This window comes from Simochromis diagramma, unplaced genomic scaffold (genome assembly GCF_900408965.1).
Source record: "Simochromis diagramma unplaced genomic scaffold, fSimDia1.1 OVJJ01000545.1, whole genome shotgun sequence".
NCBI lineage: Eukaryota > Metazoa > Chordata > Actinopteri > Cichliformes > Cichlidae > Simochromis > Simochromis diagramma.
Window position 1 is genome coordinate 530,496 of NW_024387371.1, and position 18,680 is coordinate 549,175.

Consider the following 18,680-nt stretch of genomic DNA (forward strand, 5'->3'; position numbering starts at 1 on the left):
TACTGAATGAGGGAGTCAGAACTGGCTGAGAAATATGTGAGGGTGGTGCAGCACACGTATGGGGACAGTGAGACACTGCTTTAATGTTCACAGACAACATTGTGATCTGTAGCGAGAGTAAGGAGCAGGTGGAGGAGAGCCTGGAGAGGTGGAGGTATGCTCTGGAAAAAAGAGGAATGAAATTCATACAAGAGAGAATACTTGTGCTAATGAGATAAAGGTGGGTGTAACAGTAATGATGCAAGGATCAGAGGTAGTGAAAGTGAAGGAGTTTAAATACAACCACCCAAACTAATACACAGTGCACAGGAGAGGTGAAGAAGAGAGTGCAGGCAGGGTGGAGTGGGTGGAGACAAGACTAGGGGTGATTTGTGACAGAAGGTTTGCAGCAAGAGTGAAAGAGAAGGTTTACAGTATGTTAGTGAGACCTGCTTTGGTGTAGGTTTGAAGATAGTGGCACTGACAACAAGGCAGGAAGAAGAGATGGAGGTGGGGGTGAGAAGGGAATGGGGTTGGACATGATGAATATGTCAGAGGGACAGCTCAGGTTGAGCTGTTCGGAGACAAAGTTGGAGAAGGCTTGGACATTTCCTGATTAGAAAGAGTGGATATAGGATGCAGGATGTGGAGTTCCAGGCTCGAAGAAAAGAGTAAGACCACAAAGATGTGTGGGTGTTGCCTAAGGACGGTAGAGATAGGGTGAAATGCAGGCAAAAGGAGCAGCCAAAAGAACAAGAAGAGGAATAAACTATTTTACACTGATTAATTGATTAATCGAATAAGTCAGTTTAGGTTAAATAATCATGATTACTGTAGTTATCATGGTATACGTTGGGGTTGCTATGAGATATGACTTGAACTCAATGGGGTGAAGCTCAATCAAAACAAATGAAGCCCTCTGCTGGACAGTATAGAGAAGTACCTCTATGACTGTCAGAGCAGCCAGTGAGAGAAGTAAGCAAGCATCCATTCATCAATTTGTCAGCTAAAAAACTCATATTACATCAGTTATTACAGTTAAGTCACACGTCTGTGAAGGTTCTCAGTCATCCAGGTCATCGTAGTCAAAGGAGCTTGCAAAGAAAAGTGTCTGGACTTCTTTATGCACAGGAGAACTAAAGAAGTCCAGACGCTTTTCTTTGCAAACTCGTTAAGTCACACCTTATTTCTGTGATTTCATTTTTTAATCAAAACATATAAATCTTGCAGCTTGCGTGCAGTAAATGCTATTTTAGGAAATCTCTGCATAGGCTATATATAACTATGGATCCCAAACTTTTTATCTAACGACCATTTTTTATGATGTATTATTTATATAACAAGCTGGTGCTAGAGAAGAAAAAAAATCCAGGATTTCACATGGAAAAAAAAAAAGACCAAAAACCCCCTCTTGTAATTATTTTGATATCTTGGAGAAGTCCTGACACAGCATGCAGGGAAACACCGTTCTGTTTTTATACATGCTCACATCCACTGAAGTGCTTTTGATGTTTTCTCACCACAAGACATGCAGAACACTGTCCTTATTACTATCCCTTAGTTTTGAAATATACTTCAGAGCTGCCACAGTTCTTCAGCAAACAAGAAAAAGCAGCAGTCTCACAGACCAAATGAAAGGTTGGCTTATTGAGATCAACAGATCAGTTGATTAGTCATTAGGTGCAGCTCCATGAGCTAACATGTGCTATTTGTGGAAGTCTCTGATGTGGAGATCTCTGAATAATCATAGGATTAAGGAAAATAACCATGGAACCTTTTTTATGCAGCTTACATAAAAATACACCTTTTTGGTCTTCATAGCTGCATGCCAGTAATTTATATACTCTGAATTTTTTGACTTTTTGTCAACATTACAACAGTGATTTTCAAGGAGGCGTATTTGTACTCTGGGGGTACTTCTGCAGTTTCAAAGATCCATCCACCCATTTTCTTCTGCGTATCTGAAGTATCCTACACAGGGTATTCCAGCTACAATTTTCCATTCCTCCTGTTGGCTTCCAAGGCTTTCCCAGGTCAGACGAGGACTATAATCTCTCTGGGGTGATCGTGACTCAAGAGTTGGCAGTTCATCTTGTAATCGGAAGGTTGCCGGTCGCCCAGCTCCGACAGTCTCTGTTGTTGTGTCCTTGGTCAAGACACTTCACCCGTTGCCTACTGGTGGTGGTCAGAGGGCCTGGTGGCGCCAGTGTCCAGCAGCCTCGCCTCTGTCAGTGCGCCCCAGGGCAGCTGTGGCTACAATGTAGCTTGCCATCACCAGTGTGTGAATGGGTGAATGACTGAATGTAGTGTAAAGCGCTTTGGGGTCCTTAGGGACTAAGTAAAGTGCTATACAAATACCGGCCATTTACCATTTAGATTTCTTTTCTGATTTACTTTGAAAATAAAAATGACTAAACCAAGTCACTAAAACCAGATCTCAAAAACCAAAGGAGATAATAAATAAATGGTTGAAAGAATCAGCCCAGAATAATAGCTTAAGTTAGTTAATACTTCTTGTGCTCCAACGTCTAATCAGTGAGACTTTTACTTGGATAAACAAAAGGTAATAATAAGATAATTACATATACATTTCTGGATAGCTTATCAATATAGATGGCAGATTTAACTGTAATAGAAATGGAGAAGCTGACTAAATATAATAGATGCCAATATATGTGTCAGTTTCTGAGTTTCACCATCAGAGGTCGCTGTGGAATTTATAGCGATTCTGAGGAATAGCGGCGCAGAAACGTCGCACTCTCTGATTGGCCGTCGCTGGCTGGGTTCAAACGATATTACGCATGCTCAGACTCCCTTTTACGGTTAGCTTCTGAAACCTGTCAGCTCAGCGAAGCGTAGATTTTCTTAATACCTTCAAATATTTCCTAGCACTTTCTGCCTCCGGTCGGAGAAGAACAGTGAAATCTACCTGTAGGTGTCACCGAGCTTGGAGTGTAACTTTTCCACGTGTGTCGCTGAAAGAAAGCGCAAAGAATGACGAGCATTTCAAAGCGGAAAGAAGAAAGTCATCTAGTGAATGGAGGTGTAAAGCAGTCCACATGGAGCAAAGCCTTCAACAGTAACGCTGTTTGGGAAGAGAAGGTCAGTCAGTTTGTCCTTTTTTGTTATGTTAGTGCTCTTGTTGTTAGTCGCCTCAAAGTTGTGAAAGCGTGTAATGTGGCAGCTATGCAGGTATGGCTGCGAAGGATTAATCTGGGCTAGCTGTCAGATCTAAAGGGAGTAGAGTTAATCGTCTTGGTGATTTAGCCCTACTTTCAGATATTGCTCTTGTTTGTGGTTATTCATAACGAATTTCATTGCCTAATAAATATTGTAAGCCTTTCAAAGTCTGACTGATATATTGGTTGGTCGATAATATCACTGACATGTCCCTATAAGAGAATTTATTTATACCGCTAAAATGTATTTATTTTAGTGGTATACTCAGTACTGGATGCAGAACATGTAGCTGAGTGTGTCAACATACAGTGCTGTATAGACAAAGGTAACCCGAGTAAATACAAAATGCAGGTTTTAAAAGATGAGTTCATTTATTAAAGTGGAAAAAATAATCCCCCACCCCCCGCCCAAGCTACATGTCATAACCTAATAAGAATCTTGACAGTCTGGAAAGGTTTACAAAGCCATTTATAAGGCTTTGGGATGCCAGTGGACCACAGTGAGAGCCGTTATCCACAAATGGAGAGAACCTGTAGTGGCCCAGTGGTGAGCCTTCCCAGGAGTGCCGGACACAACTATTCCAAGAGTGCTTTGTCGACTCATCCAGGTGGACACAAAAGAACCCAGAACAACATCTAAAGAGCTTCTGGCCTCGCTTGCTTCAGTTAAGGAAAATGTTCATGATTCCGCAACAAAAGACTGGTCAAAAATTGCATCTATTGGAGAGCTGCTGACTAAAAAGAACACAAAGGATTGTCTCACATCTGCCGAAAAGCATCTTGATGATCCTCATGACTTGTGGGAAAATATTCTCTGAACTGATTAAACAAAAGTTGATTTTTTTTTTTTCTTTTCACAAAATCTGTTACAACTGGCATAAAACTAACAGGGCATTTCTTATAAGCATCATACCAACAGTCAAACATGGTGGTGGTGGTGTGATGGGCTTGGGCTGTTTTGCTGTTTTAGGACCTGTTAAATAAAATGTTTGTTTTATTCCACAGGACGAGTTCTTAGATGTGATTTATTGGCTCCGACAAATTATTGCAATTGTCCTTGGTGTGATGTGGGGTGTAGCACCACTAAAAGGGTTTCTGGGAATAGCCATGTAAGTATTGTGTACAGCTTGTCTAAATCTTACATCTTTCACTGACCCTTTACATATCCTGTTGTACCAAAGGAAACACTGAAAAGCTAACATCTTTGTGTGTTTGTGTGCGCTTTTTAGATTCTGCATTATCAATGCTGGCGTCCTGTATGTATACTTCAGCAGCTTTCAGCAGATCGATGAGGAAGAGTATGGGGGCACGTGGGAACTCACCAAAGAAGGCTTCATGACATCTTTTGCCCTGTTTCTGGTGGGTTTAGTAATGTCTTTCAAAATGTATAAACTGTTGAAGTGTAACAAAACTTCTTAGACTTTCAAAATAGGCTATTTTGGTTCCTGGTGTACATGCATGTAAATTCATGTTAGCTGTCACATTGGGTTAAGCAAGGGTAGCACATTTGTAGTATGTTAGCAGTTCAAGGATGGCCCATTTACCTCTAGAGAGCTGTGTCAGTGGAGGCAGTGTACAAAGTATGTGCTGCTGTTGATCCGTCAGCCAGCCACAGAAATTCAAACATACAAAGAGCTGAAGTGAAACGGAGTGTTAAAAGCAATGAAAAGCATCCACTGTCTGGGCTTTTCGTGCTGTTTTTAATTGATCTTTGAAAATTTTTTTGTGTTTCTTCCATTCCCAATGAACGTAACACTAAAATGCAAAACTGTTACAAATAGGATGAAAGATTAAATCTTTAGTGCAGTGGCACTTTGGTGTCGCTGGAATTTGTTGAAATGCATAATTGTAAATAAGTGTTCATCAAGCAATTACACTAACAGTGCCTGTAGTTAATGACTTTATCTTATATGATTAATATGTAGCTTGCAAAGACGAGCAATAAATATTTATTCATTAGTGAATAGTTTGATGTTCTTTGTCATCTTGCTATATACAGTGATATGATAAATATAATAAAAATAATATTTTATTATATTTATTCTAATTTAAAAAAAACATCATAAATGAACATGTGTGTTTTTAGACACGAGGAAGGCGACAGGCTTTTTCCACAGGCCTGTAGGGTGGATTTTTGCTACTACACATAATTATGTTAAATTCTTTTTAGTTTATTGCTTCTCAAACACAGAAGAACACACAGAGAAGTACTTTTTCAATTCTAGACTGCCCCAGGAGAAAGGAAACCTCTGAGTGAAATGCAGTGAAACTTTAAAAGTTTACAGTTGCTTGATTTTCAGATGAGGACCAGATGTTAAACTGTTACTACCAAAAACACCGTCACCTTAAACCTCCATATTCTCTTTTTTTTTTTTCTCCCTTTTTTGTTTCCCCCCTCCCCTCAGTTTTTATTTCATTTACAGATTTTTATGATCCATCAAATTTCAGCTCTTTGTCTAAAGCTTTTTAATTGTTTTCTTCTTATAGTATTTGATATTAATTTTCACCCTACTCTCTGACATGTTAGTTGATCAAATAAAAAAAACAAAAAACCTTCCAAATGCCAAGGAAGAAAATCCAGAGAAATATGTGCTCCTTAATAGGAATGTTTTTTTTGTTTTTGTTTTTCTGTGAGATGTAGTTAAGGTGGTTTTGTAGATGTTTTTCTGTTTTTGAAGAGCAAAAACCCCAAACAAACAAAGAAAAAATACCACCTCATTGAACTAGGTCCTTTTTAGATTAAATATCTGGCACTGTGGCTCTGAGTACAGACAATCAGGAGTGTAGCTTGATGTTGATGGTTGTTTGAATTCTCTAAAATATTTGCCTGTCCGACATCTGACAGCAGATTCATACGTGTGTGTAGAAACCACAGTTTTGCAGGCAGGGCAATGATGTGCTATTTATAGTTTCTCATATGCCAAGCACATGATATTCTTTTAAATGGTCCAAATCAGGTGACTGCATCACAAATATAATAGTTTCAATATGGAAACAAAGATTCTCATCCAACTTCATTGTGATATTCCCCCAGGCATGCAGTAAATCCAAACGTGTTTACAAAGAGCAAGTTTCTGTTAAAGTTCAATCAAAATTTGTGATGTTCTTTCTCACAGTAATACATTTTAATTCTGTGTATTAAGCCTCACAGCCCAGCAGGAAGTTTGCTTTGGAAAAGAAGAGAGAATATGTGCTGAGAACCATTACCAGAAAAATTTGGTTTGTTGCCAAAGTGCTTGCTCATAGGGGGTCATGTGATTGCTGGGTTTTTCTCTGTATGTATTATTGTAGGGTCTACCTTACAACATAAATACATGTTCTTGTGAGAGATGAATATGATACAGTGTGAAGGTACCAAAAGTTCTGTATTACATCAGTGTTTTTAAGGCTATCTGATGGTTTTCTTCAGCTCAGTTTGAAATTTGTCAGGTCTGAGGCCCACGCTTTGATTGTCAATGTAATCACATCTTTTTCTCTCTCTCTTGATCAGGTGGTGTGGATAATCTTTTACACAGCTCTACATTTTGACTGAGGAGGAATCTGTAAGACACTTAAAAACATTGAACATTTCTGCTAAAGTAAATTGTCAAGATACAAGAACTCAGTGGTATGGGATTATCAGTGCTACTACATAAAGTATGACTTCTCAGTGTGCAGCGCATCATGGGAATTGTCTTTGGAAGATCCAGGAAGAACACAGCAATGAAAATGTTCAAATACTGTCTTTTTTTTTTTTTTTTTTTTTGAGAGTTTCTATTGAAGGCATATTTGATTCATTTATTTCCTTAAACACTTGTCTGTTAAAACACTAAAGGCACAGGAAACCATTTGGTTGAATCGGTATCAATTTTTGTAAACAGTAGCTTGATGAGCGACATGAACATCGATTTCGGAGTGAAGCGGAAACGAATAGCGAGCACGGCCACTGTTCTCGCGGGTTATTGCTCACGGGCTGGCCAGTCAGGTGACAGGTGCAGGACAGTAAAAACAGCGTGTCATCATTTAGTCGAGAGGGTTCAATCAGTCCACGGTTGAATGTTAAATGTCTCCTTTTATTTCAGGGACAAAAATCCACCATACCGGATGAACAGAAGTACTAGTAAAAGATTCAATCTGTGGCTTCACTGTTAATCCCCCCAATCTACCTTATGTATATTTGTCTCTTTCTTTTTTTTTTTTTAAGATCTTAGCTGCCTTAAAGTACAGCATATTACAGCTTACTGTTATGGTTACCAGCTACAGTATATGTATGTCTGTATTTTGAAGGCTGGAGTTATGTTTTCTTGTGAAATAGAACTCTCCTCCCCCCCCCCCCCCCCCCCCCTCCCCCCCTCAAGTGGATATAAACCTTCAATTTCTTATTATTTCTAAAGATCTGCTGTCAAATTTAACGAATGTGAAAATTGTAGCTGGAGTCTAACTTTTAATATTGAAATAAATGCTGGTTGTAAGAGCGTGTATTGGCTAATATCCTATCTCAGTGTCACTAGTGTCAATGTGCTGCAGGAACAGATAACTATCAAATTTATCTCTCCATACATGTTCCTCAGTGGAAAAAGTGAGGAAACTTGCATGTTGTGGTCATATGCAATTAACAGATTTAAGTCAAACCTGATCTGTTAGAATTATTTAAATTTAATGTCGTTCTCTTCCAGATCAAAGTCTTAGTTCTTGTGTTGAAATTAATTTAAACTTGTCTGTAAAATGTCTGCATTGTCCCCTTTCTTAAATCCAGCTTGTATTATGCAGATTTATTTGTATTTATGCCTTGTTTGATTAAACATTTTTCAGTATTTTATCATGAAGAACTTAAAAAAAAAAAAAAAGAAGCAGTTCATGCAAAGTTAATGCAATGGTACTGTTATTAGATATGCAGCTGGTGTTTGAAAGGTTTGTATTTTCTGATCAAAATTTTGGGAATCATTAAACATGGGCTTTATTTGGCCTCCATTTTCAAAGAGGTGGTCTCTTGTTTATTGAATCTAAATTTAAAAAGTGATTGAATGAAGACTGAAACTGTCATTGGAAGAATATTTGTGAGTGTTTACTGTGACTGTTTTGTATGTAAAGTTGCGAGAGGTAATGGCCACGAATTTTTATTTACCTGCGGTGTCTGCAGGAGGTTGAACAGCAGGTAGGCAGGGTGGGAGCAGTCTTTTACAATGTTTGGGTTCTGTGTAAAGGTAGCGTGTGTTTAATGTTAAAGGGGCCGCCAGTGATTTCTTTCTTTCTTTTTTTTTTTTTTTTTTTTTTTTTTTTTGATTTATTAATTTATTTATTTTTGGGCCGGTCTGGGGGTGACCTTCTGTAGAGCTACTGAGCAGTCAGCATTTCACACTGTGAGGCACCATGTTAACACACTGTCTATTGTGGAGTGGTAAAAGGTCACAGCAGCTTTTCCTTGATGATTCCCAGGCAGTGCAAATTTTGCCATGCCACGGTGTTGATGGCTCAGGAGCGATTGTCATGTTCCTTCCCAGGAAGCCACATGAAAGATGAATGCTGTGGACTGTTTCCACACTGTCTAAACTTGGTACCGTTTAAGACCAAGATCTCAGCTTCTGGACTCATCTCCCCCTCTGTGGGGATGTGATGGAACAGGGAGATTCAAATCATGGAGGTGCAAGAATATTATAGCTATTTAAAATAAACTTTTAAAAAAAAATTAGATGTAAAAATAAATAAATAAAATAAATACTAGACTTTCGAAAACCAAGCATTTTGTGTACTGATTTTCCTCAATCTTGCCCTACAATATACTTTCTTTCAAAAGTCTTTTTATTAGACAAAGGTTTCAGTGCAACGTATTATACAAAGTACCTCACAATTTTCACTGTCTGGTTGCCCTACAATATACATCGCATACATCAGGCTAAATGACCTCCTCAACATGTCTAGAAGTTCTCGAGAGTCCTGGTAATGAACTAATCACTTGATTCAGGCATGTTGACCTAGGGTGATATGTAAAACCTGCAGGACAACGGCCCTTGAGGCCTTGAGTTCCCCACCCCGGACATACATTAATAAATAAAAAGACTAGAACTAACACTGAAACTAATAAAAACTAAACTAAAGCTAAAAAATTAAAAAAAGTAAACTGAACAACTGAGCTTTATATCACACGCCCTACGATGTCACAATGATGCCATAAAGTTTCACAAAATCACACGCTGCATGAATTCTGTGTTAACATGCTGTCTGCGTCACCAGTTCTGCTCCAATCATATGGCTAGGAAAAAACTTTAGTTTCTATTGGATCATCTCCGAACTTTAAAGAAATTAATTGGGTGACATGAGCACTTTCTTTGTTTGAGCTTTTAAAACATTAATATCTCAATACAATATTATATGACTTCACAATGACACAAAGTGACACTAGATTTCCAAGTTAACAATGGTGGCATCAGCATAAAAGCACAAAGTTTTTAAACAACCCTTCCCGTTTAGGGGGTTTATCTTGTTGAACCCGTGCCATGAAGGCGGGTCAGAAGCCAAAAGGGCTCCAAACTGGTGCTACCGAGATGTACCTAATAAAATGTCCAGTGTGCGTATATATTGAAATGTAGTATTTATGACGTATGTAATTAACAGCTTGAAAAGTCAGCGTAAACTTCCCCTTGCACCTGTTTTTGAGCGAGCTGACATCGTTCATAAAAACGAAGGAAACAGAGCTTGTGACGTCATCCCCCGGCTATGCAAAGGGGGGGGGGATATGTGACGTAGAAGCCAAGATGGCGGCTCCCCTCTCCACGATGAAATTTTGGAAGCCGGGTAAGTAGCAATAAAAGAGGATAGATTAGCTTGTTGGTGGTTTGTTCGGGTTTGTATTTGTTAGCGTGAGCTGCTAACGTCGACCAGCGAGTCTCGGTGCGGCTGCAGCGGCGTTCACGGCAGCTGCGTGATTTCTGCAGCCGGCGCAGATCAGCTCGGTTTAACTGCGCGGAATCAAACTATAACCTGCCAGAGGAAAACAGACACACGCACTGTGGAGCAGGGTACAATAACACACATGATGGAGTTTGTGTGCGCTGAAACCTTTCTTTTATCGCTCTGCCATGACATGTTCATTGCACCAAATCAAATCCTCCTAAATCCCTTTTTCCTCAGCCTGCCTGCGTTTAAATAAAATATCTTATCTTCTCCTCCTTCACCATCTGCTCTGCTTCAGGCTCTGAGGCACCGGGGATCTCAGAGGAGCGGGAGCTGAACTCAGAGACCACCGGCTCCCCCATCATCTTCAACCCCCACACCGCACTCTCCATAGAGAAGCAGCGACAGAAACTCCCCGTTTTTAAGGTTTTTAAACCGCTTTTGCACCTGCTCTAATGTTACAGGGTTATTTTGTGATCCCCTGTGCTTGTTGTTTAATTGTTCATTAAGTGCTTCTCGTTACTGCTGCCCCTCCAGCACAGAAACAACATCTTGTACTTGGTTGAGAGCTTCCAGACTGTAATCATAGTCGGTGAGACTGGATGTGGGAAGACGACACAGATACCTCAGGTTAGTGTGATTTACTCCTTGCAACATTTATGGCATAAAAAATGAATGACAAAGAACAGTTTTCTTGCATTTATGATAGCAGTCAGGAAAAAAAAAAAAAAGGGGGGGGGGGGTACCTTCAAAGTCATGCTGCAGTGACTCACACCTTTTCATGTGGATTAACTCCCACAGTGGTTTAACATGACCTTGTTTTTTGGTGCTTAGCAGCCTCTTTTGAAAGCAAGTGTTTGGACCACATCAGCTAGAATGTAATTTATGCACAGTCCACTTTTCATGCTTTGTACTTCCCTCCTTTTTTGGATCTACCTTCTCTTTTTTCATGTGATTTTCGTCAGTACCTGCTGGAGGCTGGCTGGGCAGCGGAGGGGAAGGTGATTGGAGTGACACAGCCTCGACGTGTGGCTGCTATCTCTGTAAGAACCCCACTGATCTCCTCTTATTGCGCGGCTCCTTCGCTGTTTGCCAATGTCATTCCCTTCACAGCAGTTCAGCTCACACCGAAGGTCACACACATTCCTTAAACTCTGTATTTTCGCCCCTCTTTGTTTCCTGCTGATAGGTAGCTAACCGTGTGGCAGAGGAGAGAGGGGCCCTGCTGGGCCATGAGGTGGGCTACACTATTAGATTCGATGACTGTTCTGATCCCCACGCTACGAGGATCAAGGTATTTGCTTGTCAGACGTGTTTGTGGCCTTAGCGATAAGCGTTTTACATGTGTGGTTGTAGGAAAGCCCAGTTCTGTTTGTGTGGGGGGGAAAAAGGTTTTAGAGGTCGTATTTGAGAAAACCAACTTGGACTTATCATCGGATGTGAATGTTTCTCAATATTTTAAGAGGCTAATTGGGGATCAGCCTCAGCAATACTGATATTTGGGGGGCAGTCCTAACACTAATATGTCATTATTTGGGGAAAAATATCTCATAATCTAAAGATAAGAAACCTTGTTTTCAAGAAAGTGTGTGGCTGTGATTACTGGATCTTTGTAACCCATGGGCAGAAATTTCATTGAATCTCTCTGTAAATGTCCTTCAGTGCTTAACTGCACCTGTGTGCTTCAGTTTCTAACAGATGGCATGCTGGTGCGAGAGATGATGTCTGATCCTCTTCTGAAAAAGTACAGGTACATGATTGCAATAGAGCCATTAAGCAGTCCCTTTTCTCTGCATGGCAAATACGTTACTAGGGAGGCTGCATGTACAAAACCAGGACACAGAGTTGTCATGATGCTGGCCTGTGATCTTCACACTGAGATATCTGCTAAAAATCCTAACTCTTACATGTAAAGTTGTTTTTGTTATAAAGTATTAATTAATGTTTACTTTTTTGCAACTAATGTTCTTCATTGTACCCTCACCCAAAGTGTGTTGATGCTAGACGAGGCGCATGAGAGGACCCTCTATACAGACATAGCGATTGGTCTGCTAAAGAAGGTAATGCCCGCTGAAACGAATCTAAATTTTATGTTAATGTCACTCATTAATTTACAGCTGTTTAAGTAGGAGAGAAAGTTGTGGATCATTCCTCTGACTTTCATCCGTTTCTCTCCGATTTTTCGGCAGATTCAGAAGAAGCGACGAGACCTGAGGCTGATTGTGGCCTCTGCCACTCTTGATGCCAAGGTGACTGAATCATTAAGATGAGCAGATATGCTTGATTAGACAGAAAAGATAAACAAAAGACCGACAGAGGGAAAGCTGATGTCAGGTCAGATCACGTTGTACTGACATCTGCGATACCCTGATGATAGAAAGACACAATCAGGCCACGATTGTGCTAAGCATTACCCGAGTCAGCTGAAATGTCATATCAGATGTGTTCTGTACGTTCAGTTTAAAAAGGCTTTTATCTACACGTGCCATGTTTTTCAGCTAAACGGCGCTGGAAGTTGTGAACTTTCTCAAATGTCAGAGTGAGGGGAACAACTGTTTCTTTGCTTTGGTTAAAGTGAATTACACATTAAATTCAGTTTTAAATGTTTAATGTGTTAAATCTTTGCCAAGCCTGCCAGCTGTGGAAGCAGTGTAGTTGGCTTCTTTAATGTTAATGCAATTATAATGCCTCCATTCAAACGTGAAACAATTCAACTAGTGGTTAAAATGCTTTATTAATGTCCATTTTATTAATTGAAATACGAATATTATGTGAAGAAATTCCATGACTTCTTCAACCTGAATGAGTCCGGCGATCCGAGCAAAGACACCTGTGGAATTCTGACAGTAGAGGGACGCTCTTACCCGGTGGATATCTTCTACACCGTCAGGTAGGCAACACACAGAATCCAAACTGAGCAAATAGTCTGTTATTTTTGCATATTCCTTTTTGTTGTTGTTTTTTTTTTCCTGAGGTATGTTTGGTTTGCTTTCAGTCCTGTCCCAGATTATGTGAAAGCTACGGTGGAGACTGTGCTCAAGATTCACGAGACTGAGGATGATGGAGATGTCCTGGCTTTTCTCACTGGGCAGGTTAGCAGCCATATAATTTACTGACCTAGCTTTTATTCGACATCAGTGTGAAAACAGTAAAAACCAAATCATCCCATATACCAGGTTTCTTAATGGTTTCGATTGTTTTCTTTTTCACCTTAGGAGGAGGTGGAGAAGGTGGTGTCCCTGCTGCAGGATCAGGCCAGGACTCTGTCACGGTATGGCATGAAGAAGCACCTGAGAATTTTGCCCATGTATTCTGGTCTTCCTTACGCCGATCAGATGAAGGTCTTTGAGCGGGTGCCCTCTTCTGTTCGCAAGGTAAAAATCTTGTTTTTGTGTGTTTATATGGACAATCCAAGATGCAAGTCAAGCCAAAAATGTAGCCGGATAATCATATCAACATTTTTAGTTAATGGATGAAATAACTGCCATTTTTGGCATATATTAACAATCTTTTACTGTTATGATGAATTTCTTGTAATGATAGAAATGGTACAGACTGGTGACGTATGAGCCAGCACAAGCAAATAAACCTTTATTAACACAATATCATTTCATTTTTCTTCCAGGTTGTGGTGGCCACTAATATAGCTGAGACCTCCATCACTATAAATGGAATTGTATTTGTCATTGACTGTGCGTTTGTGAAGCTGCGAGCCTATAATCCTCGCACTGCCATTGAATCGCTGGTGGTCACGCCCATCTCCAAGGCTTCAGCCAGTCAGAGGGCGGGGAGAGCTGGACGCAACCGACCTGGGAAATGCTTTCGACTGTACACGGGTATGTGTGAACCTCCAGCCATATGATACACGCAATGAACATATTTTTATTTACATTTTTGTTCATTATAACTCTCTTTCCCTGTCTTTTCTTGTCTGCATGTCTCCCTGTCCACTTTATCGCTGCTGTTCCTTTGTCAGAGGAGGACTTTGAGAAACTGCCGGCTTCCACTGTGCCAGAGATGCAGCGCTCCAATTTGGCCCCTGTCATCCTGCAGCTCAAAGCGTTGGGCATTGACAACGTGCTGCGGTTCAGCTTTCTCTCTGTGAGTGGCTCGCTTTGAATCCACAGAGTAGCTGTGATGTGTTCACCCACTGTGAAAGGAATCGTAGTTTATATTTTTATTAGAAAGAGAAATGTGCCAAAAATGTGCATAGCAACTATAAAATGAATGCAGTTTGTGTTTTTAAAGATGTCATGGCCTCCTAAGAGTGCTAATTACCACTCCATTGTGTCTTTTAGAGTAAATATTGTGCTTAAAATTGCCTTTATTTTTATTATGATTTATTAGCCTCCTCCAGCTCAGACTATGGTTCAGGCACTGGAGCTTCTCTACGCTCTGGGAGGTAAGAAACAAGGTCCTTAAAAATTATGTGAAATAGTGGAAAAGCAAAGTTTGTCCTTCAACTATAGGACTAGCTTTCAAAATCCTGCACTCACAAGCTTCTTCGAGGTAAAATGTCCTCGTGCAAAATGCAGACTCGTCGCTAATTTTGTGTCTCTTGGCAGGTTTGGATCATTACGGCCGTTTGACTGATCCCATGGGTGTGCGGATGGCAGAGTTTCCCCTCAGCCCCATGTTTGCTAAGATGCTCCTAGAGTCGGGAAACTTTGGGTGCTCCAAAGAGATTGTTACCATAGCAGCAATGATGCAGATTCAGAATATATTTGTCGTGCCACCCAATCAGAAGAAAGCTGCTGTAAGTGGAAACCGGCCCTCAGACGGAGCATGTTGTATTTTTAGCAGAAATGCTAAGTCAGCAAAATAATTATCCTATTTATTTATTTATTTTTTGTTATCTCTGCCTGCAGGCCCGCGAGCACAGGAAGTTTGCAGTTGCAGAAGGAGACCACCTCACCATGCTGAATGTGTATGAAGCATTCATTAAGGTATAGTTGTGAGCGCACGTATGCACATTCCTCAGACTGTGACCACGAACTTTGCCAAAGCCTGGAGTAAAGTCAACTCTGACCTTGTGTTTTTACTTCTTTCCGGCAGCACCAGAAGAGCTCCCAGTGGTGTCAGGAGCATTTTCTCAACTACAAGGGTCTGCTGCGAGCTGTGACTGTACGAGAGCAGCTCCGGCGCCTCATGAACAAGTTTAAAGTGCCGCGAACATCCAGTGAAGGTATGCGTTTTCTTTCTGGGCTTGTACCAGCCGAGTACACACATTCAGTCCAAGACACATTCTGACTTGTTAGGCACGAAGTCTCCTGTTTTTAAGCTGTTTCACCGTAATCTTCTTGATGTGTGTCTCGCACAGGTGATCCAGATGTGATCTTGAAGTGCATTGTCTCTGGATTTTTTGCTAATGCAGCTCGCATTCACCATTCTGGTTCCTACCGGTAAGGACAAACATCTGTCACTTTATTAGATGTCTCAGTTTTGCCACTAGAGGGGTTTTAACAGTTTTCATGTTTTGTTTTGTTTTTTACAAAAACCACTTGGTGCACTCCGTCATTCTTTTTCCTTTGCCAGGACTTTACGAGACGATCGTGAGCTTCACATCCACCCAAACTCTGTGCTGTACGGAGAGAAACCTCCAAAGTGGTCAGTGTTCATTCTTTGAGCTGCTGAAGTGTCAGTAATGATCTTAAGGCTTTGCAGAGAACTGAAATGCCTAATTGTTTCTAAAAGCATCTTTTATTTGGACATGTTTGAGAGAAACATGCTGTAAACATTTCTGTGTTGCATTCTTTCAGGGTTGTCTTCAATGAAGTGGTGCAGACATCAAAATACTACATGCGTGACGTGACTGCTGTTGAGTCGTCTTGGCTGGTTGAGTTGGCCCCTCACTTTTACAAGCAAGCCAAGGTATGTCAAACAATTAAAGCTGACCAGCTTATTATTTGTTATTAATCTCAAATATATATTGTGCAATAATTGTTGTGTTTTGTTTTTAATCTCAGTTCCAAAAGAGTTGCGATGCTGTGTAAAAATATAAATAAAAATGATGCGCAAATCTCGCAAACCCATATTTTATTCACAAGAGAACATAGGAAGTATCAAATGTTTAAACAGTGGCTCATTTTGAATTTGGTGGCAGTAACGTGTCTCAAAAAACTGGGATGGCGTAACAAAAAGCTGGAAAAGTAAGGGGGTATTGAAAAGAAATGGCTGGTGGAATATTTTGCAACTAATTAAGTGAACTGGGACTGCGCCTACAGATTGTTTCAGAATAATGGTCTTCAACATAAAATTGCAAATAATTTGATTCATCATCATCCATAGAACAAACGATTCTGTAGAACACAACTGTTAATCTTGACGTAGCATTTTCAGTGGGAGAAACATTTAGTCTCTCATCTAAGTGACTTCTATTCAATTCAGTTCTATTCAATTTTATTTGTACAGCGCCAAATCACAACAACAGGCAGTTTATATTGTAAGATAGATCCTACAACCCAACAATCATATGACTCCCCTATGACAATCATATTACTCAACAATCCATCCGAAGTCCAGCAGCTGGTCTCCTCAGCTCATAGATGGTTACATACTACTGTTAAAAGCAGAGGGGATGCCACGCAGTGGTAAATGTGGGCTCTTTCTAACTTTTCTCAGACATGTTGGTGCTATGACATTCAAAACAACCCTTTTTGTTTTTTTCTTAAGAAAAAAACTTTTTATTTTTATTTCCACGTTCCATCTGATTTGAAGAAAGATGTGAAAATCACTGCATTTTGTTTTTATTTACATTTTACATAGTTTAACAACTTATTTGGAATTTGGGGTTGTATGGAGACAGTCTGTGAACAAGCTCACAGCTTCTGTATTTTTTTGATTTTGTTTTATTATTATTATTATTATTATTATTAATTTATTTTTTGTGTCTTTTAGCATGGCTCGCTGGCCAGCAAGAGATCCAGGGTCCTCTAAATCTCCTCATCACTTCACCACGATAAAAGAGGAAGAATAATTTACCACTGTGCCCCTTCTCCATTTCACTGTATATAAAGATGTAATATATGTATATTTATTGTCCACCTGCACAACCCCATCTACACTATGTGGCCATGCTACACTGGGATTCAGCGGTATAATTTAAATGTTGATGTAAACATTTAAACTTGCTCCATTTGAGTGTGTCTCGGTTTTGGCTGTGCTGTAGTGTATATTCAGTCTATGAGAGTAAATGCTAATGAATGTGAAATGAGTCTAGGCTGTGCCTGACCCAGTGTCCATTCTGGGACGGTCATGTAGTTCATTCATATATGTGTGTGTATATATATATATATATATATATAATCATAGCAGGCTCAGGTCCAGGGAAGGGCTTCGGTGCCACAGGCCTGTCCACACCTGGTCCCAGGCTGCATTTTTTTTTTTTTTTTTTTTTTTTTTTTTTAAGTGCTATATTTTGTTTCCTGTTGCCGATGGATGATAGACCCTGGTCGGTGAGGACGTGCCCTTTAAGAGCATGTTTTTGTTTGTTTGTAGTTATTTTGCTTTCCCCACAAACTGGGTGCCTTTTATGTTTAAATTAGTTTACTTAACCTCAGATTTAATTTTGATGTCTTATAAATTTCTTTTCCTTCATACAGAATGTAGTGGTATATATTTCCAACACATCTACAGCATACCAAAACTCATGATTTTGTTCAGTCAACCTGAGATCCTCCAATAATGATACTGTGAAGGGATAGCATTACTTTTGGATCCTCGTTTTACACTCTTACCGCTCGACTACAGTATAGCTCAGACATAGTGGCCTTGTCACCACTTTGTGCCAGTTTATTTTGACAGTGTGTTTTGCATTTCATTTTGAAATGTAATTGTAGATGTAAGGGGGGAAAATTACACCCAAACATTGTAAACAAAAAGCTGTGAAACTAAAACAAATGAAGTGCCATTTGTTCCTGTGATGACGCAAAGTGCATCCAAAGCCTCAAAAGACACTGTAGCAAACATCTGACTTCTTCTTATGGTTTCATAGTTTTAACAAGTCCGTTTGTTTGTTTTTGTGTCCATGAGTATTGTCTAAGCAGCTGTTTAGTAAAAGGGTTTTTACATTCCACATGTATGGATTCATGAGTTTGTCTTTTTGTTGTCCTTCAGATGTGTTTGGCCCTGAAAGCTTCAGTGAGCTGTTTAATAAAGGTTTTGATATTATACTCTGCTGGGATCAAACCAGTACAGTTACTCCTGCCACCAAATTTTACATCTGCATGCCTGTTTTGTCTTCTTCTTTTTTTAGGTTATAAATGTAGATGCAAACAAAACAAAACACCAAACAGTAGGTAGGCAAACAAATTCAAATTAGATGACTACGATTAAAAGTATCTCTGCATGCTAAGTTGTGCTCTGATGTAGACCTGTACATTTAAGATCACCTTGTAGACTTGTTGCAGATGAAAATATTTGAGGTGACTTGTTCTCTCTCATTTTGTGCAGACATTGAGTATGTATGCAGCCAAAGCAGTAATCTGTAGACCCGTGTAACAGCTTACCTCTGAGATACAACCTGCCACCTGCCATGTCTTCCTCCCATCATCAAATAAAGCCTTACTGTCATACACTTAAGTGCTGAGTGTCATTTGCTGTGCTCACTTAACTTTTTAAAGCCAAGTGAATTATATTTGATATATAATTTTT

General features: G+C 39.8%; 2 protein-coding genes across 4 annotated transcripts; both read left to right on the plus strand.

The window, feature by feature from the left end:
* The first annotated feature begins 2,758 nt into the window (after nt 1–2,758).
* Nucleotides 2,759–8,118, plus strand: rab5if (RAB5 interacting factor). The gene is made up of 4 exons (XM_040007822.1): nt 2,759–3,081; nt 4,164–4,267; nt 4,388–4,517; nt 6,649–8,118. The coding sequence occupies exons 1-4, from the start codon at nt 2,974–2,976 to the stop codon at nt 6,688–6,690; spliced, it is 384 nt and encodes a 127-aa protein (XP_039863756.1). The 5' UTR covers nt 2,759–2,973; the 3' UTR covers nt 6,691–8,118.
* Nucleotides 6,014–18,608, plus strand: dhx35 (DEAH-box helicase 35). Of its 3 annotated transcripts, none has more exons than XM_040007796.1 (21): nt 6,014–6,018; nt 10,327–10,454; nt 10,566–10,658; nt 10,994–11,071; nt 11,218–11,322; nt 11,717–11,778; nt 12,019–12,088; nt 12,218–12,277; nt 12,806–12,918; nt 13,024–13,120; nt 13,244–13,402; nt 13,654–13,864; nt 14,005–14,129; nt 14,376–14,430; nt 14,594–14,784; nt 14,897–14,974; nt 15,084–15,213; nt 15,349–15,430; nt 15,564–15,635; nt 15,788–15,899; nt 16,926–18,608. In XM_040007796.1, the coding sequence occupies exons 6-21, from the start codon at nt 11,732–11,734 to the stop codon at nt 16,962–16,964; spliced, it is 1,641 nt and encodes a 546-aa protein (XP_039863730.1). In that variant the 5' UTR covers nt 6,014–6,018; nt 10,327–10,454; nt 10,566–10,658; nt 10,994–11,071; nt 11,218–11,322; nt 11,717–11,731; the 3' UTR covers nt 16,965–18,608. The 3 variants fall into 3 exon arrangements, with proteins under 3 accessions (XP_039863730.1, XP_039863728.1, XP_039863729.1); XM_040007794.1 differs by lacking the exon at nt 6,014–6,018 and adding an exon at nt 9,794–9,929; XM_040007795.1 differs by lacking the exon at nt 6,014–6,018 and adding an exon at nt 10,030–10,153.
* The last annotated feature ends 72 nt before the right edge of the window (nt 18,609–18,680 follow it).